The sequence below is a fragment of the Cynara cardunculus genome, assembly GCF_001531365.2.
Source record: "Cynara cardunculus var. scolymus isolate 2C chromosome LG 13, CcrdV1, whole genome shotgun sequence".
NCBI lineage: Eukaryota > Viridiplantae > Streptophyta > Magnoliopsida > Asterales > Asteraceae > Cynara > Cynara cardunculus.
In genome coordinates this window covers 27364264-27373015 of record NC_037540.1, presented here as the reverse complement: position 1 = coordinate 27373015, position 8752 = coordinate 27364264, and the positions used below count along the sequence as shown (strand labels likewise).

Genomic DNA, 8752 nt, shown 5'->3' with positions numbered 1-8752 from the left:
ATATGCTAATCCTTTGGTGCTATAATCGATGTGGTTCATCGGATGTTCTTATTAAAAGACAAATGTATAAGAGTTTCTTTCTAAATATTTGACGGATGCTAACTGTATTATTTATAAATGTGACGGTTGAGACCAACAAATATTTATGTATAATTCATAATTAAACTTACTTAGTAATTTGCAATCAATATTAATTACTATTTATCAATATTTAATAGTAATAATAAACAACTATTAATATTAATTAGGGTTATAATTCGAAATAATGTCAAAAACTCTTAAAATGCTACTCCAAGTTTCATTTCAATAAGTTAGCTTATAAGTTACTTTTTACACCTTCAAAAAAAAACTTTTGAAATAAAATTGAAAAATATATTAGCTTATATTTGTCAAACAAAGATTAAGTGTGTGAATGTGGTCCCCTCCTCTTCTTTTATACCCTTTTCTCTCCCTTGTAGCCATTGGACACCAATCACAGCAATATCAAAGAGTTAGGAGCCGTTTACCAAAAACTTACTCGATAAATGCTTATAGGTAAAATTCAACAATATTATTTACTACCAGGTAAGATTTTAGTCAACCAAAACAGCACCATAAAAAATAATTTACCCGATAAGTTCTTACCGTGATAAGAGTTGTTGCCTTCACTTACTGGGTAAGACTCTTGTTTCTTGTTTTGCTCTTACCGGGTAAGATTCTTGGTCATTGTCATATTCATCCGGTAAGGTAATATGACTTGGTAAACGCTTACCGGGTAAACGTCTAGTAAACGGCCCCTTAGTTCGTCATGATCATGGGGGAAGATTCACTGCTTGACTTGTTCATTCTGGCGTTGACACTCCAAGTGTTGATGTCGTCAACATATTGTTGTCGTCGCGAATTCTCAAACGTTGTTTCCATTTCATGTTGCCTGACTAGTTCTAGATCTGAAAAGTCAAATAAGATTTCATAGTAACAACTTAATTATTATTTTCTTCGTTCTAAAATAAGTGTCTATATTTTAATTTGTTTTTGTCCCAAAAACAATGTCAAGTTCTAAAAATAGATAACAGAACTCTCAAATATACAAGACTTGATATATTGTTTATATATGTACTATATTATAAAGTATTTGGGTTAAACTCTTAAAAATTATTTTTAATGCATCAGGTACTGATTAATTATGCATATTATTTGAAATTCAAGATTACAAGTAAATGGTGTATGAGTATAACCTTTTAAAGTATATGTTTGAATTTATATAACTAATTGATAAAAAAAATAATCAAATATGGGATAAACATCTAATTTTAAATATAAAGAAATCTAAAATATAATTAGAATAATCATTAAGTTCTACCAGAATACTTAATTATTATCTTTATAAAAAACTATATTATCATATCACCAATAAATTACTTCTTACTTCTTTATTATACCCGAGTTATTATAATATAAAAAAAAGTATATTATTAAATCTAAAATAAATTATTTCGTTATTGTATCTAAATTAATTTACAATTAACAATTGATCGAAGAAAACCATACAAAAAAGAGAAGTATAATAATTGTTAATTGATATTAGTATTGACATTTTTTTCAAATTTTGATGGAATCTTCAAATTTATATTTTATCACTACAATAAAATTGGATTTATAAAAAAAATGTCTTATAAAGCAAATGTCCTATATTTTATCAAATTTTTGATGGGATATTCAAATTTATATTTTATGAAAAGGTGTCTTATAAAAACAAGTATCCTATAAAAAGATGGATTTATAGGACATTTTTAAAAAGTTTCATATAAAATAGCTAATGGGCCGCTTTGTGCTAAAAATGTCTTAAAAAACTTGTTACGACGTCCAAAAGCATCTTATGAACTTATTAAAACGCCTTTAGATATGACCATTTATGTTTTGGTTTTATAAATTAAATCATATAAAACAGTCTACTAGAAAGTTTTGAAATTGGTGACGTCCTATAAACTTAATTTTGTTGTTATTTATTCAAATATAAAAACATTTACTTAATTGTTTTTTCAAAACCATACAAAACTATAATATAAAATAGGTAGAGACAAAAATAAAAGAAAAAACTAAAATCATAACGTTTCTCGATACATTGTGCAAATACACTTTTAATTCTCTTTGATAAGTTTAATTATACATTTTATTTTCTTAAATTAAATATAATAAAAAATTATTTAACTACCAATTTAAAACTTGAAGTAAATGTTAATAAAAAGTTATTATTGTTGGACAGCAAACCTTCCTTAATCTTTACTTGAATATCCCACTTGCCCAATATTAAATTGTTATTCACAATCTCGAGCCCTCTACTTACATGCACTTCCATATCCATACTCCACGTTAAAGCAACCATTCACCACCACAACGCCAAACCCAAAAATGGATCCACCACCCTCCACCACCGCCCTCCACCACCATTACCAAGATTCACTAGAAACCTCCTCCGTCTCCTCCCCCACTTGCCGCCAATGGGACGATACTCTACCGCCACCCAAACTCCGGATGATGTGCAGCTATGGTGGACACATTATCCCACGTCCCCACGATAAATCCCTTTGTTACATGGGTGGTGAAACCCGCATTGTTGTCGCCGATCGTCATACGTCTCTCGCCGATCTCTGTTCACGACTCTCCGGCAGCCTCCTCCATGGCCGCCAGTTCAGTCTCAAGTACCAACTCCCAAGTGAAGACCTTGATTCTCTTGTATCGGTGACCACCGATGAAGATCTTGATAATATGGTGGAAGAATACGATCGATTGAACTCATCTAATCCGTCGTCAAGACCCTTGCGATTGCGTTTGTTCCTTTTTCTATCGAGACCTGAAACGGCAGCTTCAATGGGATCGTTGCTCGATGATGCTAAATCGGAAACCTGGTTCGTCGACGCACTGAACGGCGCTGGATTGCTTCCCAGAGGATTGTCGGATTCCGCCGTGATTGATAACCTGCTTGAACCAAAAGATGGAGAGATTCAAGAGGATAGAGAGAATTATACGGAATCAAAGATGGTGAAGGGTTTGGTACACGATGTGTTGCAGTCTAGCTTGCCAGATTCTCCAATGATGGAATCAACGTCGTCGTTTGGATCGAGCTCTTCGTCTCCTTCAATGGCGAATTTGCCTCCGATCAAAGTTAGGGTGGATCATATGAATCAGATGGCCGGACTTGACGAGCAGTTGTCTCAGTTGAATGTGAATCATGTTCCTCCGCCACAACTTCCTGTAAATAACGTCGGTGGTTGGGCGGCTTCCGATGATGAGAGATCCGATCAGGGAGCACCGACTAATGGCCTGAGGAAGCCACCGTTGCCGCTTCAGCCTGTGCAAAGAAAGTTCGGCGGCCATGACGCTTACAGTTTGCCGTCGCCGGATTCCAAGCACGGTGGCGCGTACGCTTTACACTCACCGGATTCCATCGCCAGGTACACCCCACTTCCATTTTTTATACGAATATAAAAGTGATCGCTGATCGGATTCTTATTACATTTTCCGATCAAATTTTTTTACAGTGATAGCAGCATCGCGTCGGCAAATTGTCACTCGAAGCCAACATTCGCTCAAGATCCAAACCCATCATCCAACAGAGACACCGCAACTCCACCGGCAGCCACTCAAATGTACACCACCACCACCGCCATGAACTACCAAATCCCAACACAACAGATTCCTGCCTTCGGCGACATACGACCACCACCGCCACAACTTAACCAAGATCAACAACAACAGTTCTATCATATCCAACCACATTACATCCACCAGCCTCCAACAAACCAGCCATCACCCGTCTCATCTTACTATCCCGTTTACGCGACACCACCACCACCACAAATGGACCACCAACAATACCCACTATACTATCTTCCGGTGTCGCAGAACCACCCATATAGTATGCAAATGCAGTCCAACCCACCCGATACAACCGCCAATCCGACCACCGTTACATCATCCGCCACCACCCCACCGCTTTATCCGACGAAAGCCACCATCCCACTGAACAAATCCGACGTGGTTACAAATTCTCTATACGGGACGACGAATCCAGGCATGATTCAAGTTCCAAATAATCAATTTCAACAGCAATATGTGAATCTTTCTCAGATCCCTCAATCTCATCATCCTCCGACGCCCATGCCGATTACATCCAACGGTGGAAATTACGGGTACGAGTATGCCCATCCGACCCAAGACCAGGTTTATTACTCACCTTCACAGTATCAAACCATGACTCCGGCATCTGCGATGTTGTTAGCACAGGCGTCGTCGGCTCAGCAACCGGCACCGGAAAGTGGCAAATAGTGTCCATTATTGTTGCACGTTACACATCTGTATTTTATTGGGTTTTGGGACGATGTTTAATAACCTAAAGTATTGTTTTGGGGCAATTGCATTTCTATTCATGTATAAGATAATAAATCATGATAATTTCATAAGTGTAAGAAATGGAACCATTTTACATTGGTATTTTAGGAATTTTTTTTTATTAACCTAGATATCCAACCCGTTATGGGAGCCGACTAATTTCAGGATGACTACCTGTTTTGCAGATAGCCCGGAGTTATCGTATTTGAAGCTCCGTGGCCACAAGATGATTTTTATATATTACCCATTGGATTTGAACTTGAAACCGTACTTTTAACCTTTCGAGTCAAGCTCAAACTAATCAAATATCACCCTTATGGTTTGTTTTAAGAAGTTGGTTTCATATGAAACCAGTTAAGGTTACGAATAACCCATTGTGTCTAAATAACTTCAAGTTTAAATATATAATGTGTAGAATTTACAAGATTAATAATATATATAAATTTCTATATAATTGATTTTATGATTTAACAAAAAATCCATCAAAAATCAAATCAATTATAAAATATATATTTGATTTGTTAAGTGGTAAGATCATTCAGACTGTTTGTTTTTTTCAATTTTTCAGAGGTATTTATGTCTTAATTTGGTAAGAGATAAAACAACCTCTTATTTACCTCTTAATGTTCTTCAAACTCTCAACAATGGCGTTTCTCAATCGTTTAATCTTAATACATCATTTCTCAATCGATCCTTACCAAATCAATATTTGTCTCTCGCAATTGATGTATTTTAATAGGATTTAAATGTGTTAAATACAATTATTGATATATGTTTTTAAATGAATGCTAATTATATGATTTAGATGTAAATTTCGTAATGATGATGAATGAGCTTAGAGCTATGTCCTCTTCTAGATCTGTTTTCTATCTTCTAATTCAGATTTGTGTCCTTCCAGATTTGTCCCCATTATTTGTTTCATGTTAGATTTGTCATGTATTTATCCTGGACTTGCGTTATCTATGTACTTTTGATTGTTTCATGTTCAGATCTATGTCCTGTTCCAGATTTGTTTTATATTCTTTTTTATCCAGATTTGTCTCTGTTGGTTATTGGATGATTAGTTTGTTAAGGTGTTCATCCTGGATCTATCTCCCTATAGGTTGCCCTATATTTTCTTTTAACCAAAGTTAAAAGGTGTTGTGGTAAGGTTCTGGTGTGTAAGTTTTTCCCTTCTTTTCTCTTATGTATTGGTCATTGTGACCTTATTTCTTACTACTTGATCCTCAGCATAGCTCTACTTTGTAAGTTGTTTTCTCTTGTTCTCTTTCTCTATTTTGTTGCTCTGTGTGGCCCCTTTTTTGTTCCTTGTAAGTTTTCTTTTGGTAACTGAATAGTTAGTGATGTATGTTGAGAATACAACATATTAAACACTCGTTTTACGTTTTATTTGTTAAAATAGTTTCCTTTCATTCCCACTTTGAGTCATTTTTATTAATTTCTTTATACATTTGTTATTATGGAGCTAAATATTGTGGTTGACTTGTTGGTACTCAAGGAAGAAGCTGATGGAGAGTTTTTGATAAACAGCAGGATGCTACAGCATTGGAGCAGCARCGATCTGATATATGCGCAGCTTTTTGGAGAACTTATTGATTAAGCTGCTTCCTTTTTGAGCTTTGTGGAAGACAGCTGGAAATTGCTAGAATCTAAGATTAAAACTCTTGTTAGGAATATATACTTTCTAGTTCCTCTAATTGTACTTTGTAACTAGTTTTAGGAAGCTTAGCCTCCAAGATTTGTCGTTTTGTCTTTTAGTGTCTCTTTTGGGTATAAAAGGAGGGCTTGGAGTTCCATTTTGATCATCCATTCTAACACCATCTAATGTTAAAATCAACCCTCTCCAAGGGTGATTTATAGTAATATTTTGAGCAATTCAAGTTCTTCATCTTTTTCTTCTTTAATTTCTCGTCTTTTAATTTCCGCTCTTTATTTTTACGTTCCTTTACGTTTATTGTTATTTACATTCCGTTATTTAATTTCCGCAATTTACATTCTCGTCATTTACATTATCGTCATTTACTTTCTCGTTATTTATTTTCTCGTCATTTATTTTACGCAATTTACGTTTATGTCTTTATTTTTCGTTATTTATTTTTCTTGTACTTTACTTTCCGTTATAAGTAGCTAAGCTTTTATAGCTTGGGGGTGAGATGGAAAGGTGAGATTTTCAAACCAAACGAAAGTAGCTAAGTGTTTTTGTAAACGACGTTCCATTGTTTCATTCAAGTTTTTATAAAAACCAAGCACATTTCTTGACGGGTTGCTCACTTTGAAAGTGTTAAAATGCCATGGACTTAGAGATAAGCCATTGAATGCACGTCAACTTGAATGACATAAGAGGTAGACTTGAGAAAGTTGCCGACAAGGAGACTTGTCATTTATGTTTTTCAAACTTAACTCCCGACGGGTTGGTCACTCTTTGAAAATGTCAAAGTGTGATAGATTCAGAGATGAACTATCTAGAACATACGCCAACTCAAATAATATGGGAATCGACTCGAGAGAGTGATTTTTAACAAAGAGATTTGTTTATCCATATATTTTGAAAACACCATTGTGTCACTATCCCTGGTCCAGACACCACATAGAGATATGGGTGGAAAGCTATAATATAGTGCAATGGTGAAGTCCGAGAGGAATGCCTTCAAAATAGATGGTGAAACTTAGTTTCGAAACACTGCTTGCTGTAGCATTCCTACAGCATTGACTACTGGAATTTGTGTTTAGGTCTCATCTTAAGTCTTACACCCTTGCTACCTTTATATATTTTGTATTCTGTTTTAATTCACCTTAATATCAAACAAAAGTTTTCAAAATCGTCATCTGAAATCACCACTTTCATTGGACTCTTATTTAACTTTAACTACAATCTTCGTGGACGATAATCCGGTACTTGTACCACTTTATTACTTGTAAAGACGACATTGGACCGTATTGTATACTTGTTTTGTAACCCAATTTCATTAATCTAAAGGTGTGAGATATAACCAACCAAGTTTTTGGCGCCGCTGCCGGGGATTGGCAAAGCTAAAAGTTTTATTTTGATTAAAGTAAAAGATTTGATTTTTCTAGTACCATTTGAATCGTTTTTAAAAGTGGTGTATGCCACGGTCAATACGCAGGGAATTTTTCGAATTTGATCTCGATATTGAGAGAACATTTCACCATAGGAGGAGGCCTCAAAGGGCATTTTTTGCTCTACTTCCTCCAAACATGGCGTTACCTCCCCCAATCATTCCGGAAATACCGCATTTGGAAAACCAACTGCCGGTTTTTGCACCAATACCACAATTCCTAAACTTTCAATAAGGACACCCACATAATGATAATGATAATAATTTGGACATAGAATCGGAACATAATGATCAACAAATAGCACAAACTCCGAACATCATTAATTTGGCAAATTCCAAAAATGGAAGGATCATGGATTATGCTATTCTGGATTTTGAGCAATTAAATTCCGGGATAGTTAGACCATATATGATCGCTCTCCATTTCGAACTAAAATCGATAATGTTTCACATGTTGCAAACGAATGGCCAATTCGCCGGATTACCTTCGGAGGACCCACATTCGCACTTAAAATCTTTTATGGAAATCACTTATGCTTTCCTGATCCCGAGAGTGTCCAATGACGCTCTCAGACTCGCTTTATTTCCATTTTTATTGAGGGATCGGGCAAAAGCATGGTTTAACTCTTTAACACCGGGTTCTGTGCCGTCATTGAGTAACATGGCAAAAAAAATTGTGAAAATATTTCCCACCAACAAGGAACGCTAAGTCCAGGAATGAGATCTGTCTTTTCAAACAAATGGACGATGAGGCTGCTCCTGATGCTTGGGAACGCTTCAAAGAGCTGTTGAGGAAATGCCCACACCATGGCATTCCGTACTCTATTCAACTTGAGATGTTTTACAATGGGTTAAATTCCATGGCAAAACAAATGCTCGATGCGACTGCAGGCTGAGCCTTCACAGCCATGACCTATGATGAAGGATATGAAATCCTAGAAAAGATATCAGCAAACAATGAGCATTGGGCCGACCCACGTGCTTAATCACAGAAAAAGACTGTTGGGATACATGATGTAGATGCATATACTGCATTGACAGCTCCGCTCATCTCCATGACCAACATGCTGAAAAATCTAACTTCTGGTTAGGGAGTGCAGCAAGCTGCTAATACACCTGTTCCAACAGTCCTCTCTGTGCAATGTGTGTGTTGTGGTGGGGAACACTCGTATTAACATTGTCCTCACAATTCTGAATCCATAAACTTTGTTCATAATGGATTTGGTCCTTATACCAACAATTACAATGGAAGTTGGAAACAGCATCCGAATTTTTCTTGGACCAGTCCATGTTTAAATCCACCCGCA

General features: G+C 35.9%; 1 protein-coding gene and 1 non-coding gene across 2 annotated transcripts; one reads left to right on the top strand and one right to left on the bottom strand.

The window, feature by feature from the left end:
• The first annotated feature begins 2388 nt into the window (after positions 1–2388).
• LOC112524946 (extensin-3-like) lies at positions 2389–4305 on the top strand. Its single transcript, XM_025134888.1, has 2 exons — positions 2389–3431; positions 3519–4305. Exons 1-2 carry the CDS (start codon positions 2389–2391, stop codon positions 4303–4305), a joined length of 1830 nt encoding a protein of 609 aa, XP_024990656.1.
• A 3847-nt stretch (positions 4306–8152) lies between these two features.
• On the bottom strand, positions 8153–8259 carry LOC112526248. Its single transcript, XR_003070571.1, has one exon. It is a non-coding gene; the product is annotated as a small nucleolar RNA R71 (small nucleolar RNA).
• Between the last annotated feature and the right edge of the window lie 493 nt (positions 8260–8752).

Excerpts from the sequence above, each read along its gene's own strand:
- LOC112524946 (XM_025134888.1), top strand. The coding sequence starts at position 2,389 with ATGGATCCACCACCCTCCACCACCGCCCTCCACCACCATTACCAAGAT. Across the intron at positions 3,432-3,518 it reads TCACCGGATTCCATCGCCAG|TGATAGCAGCATCGCGTCGG; the intron begins GTACACCCCACT and ends ATTTTTTTACAG.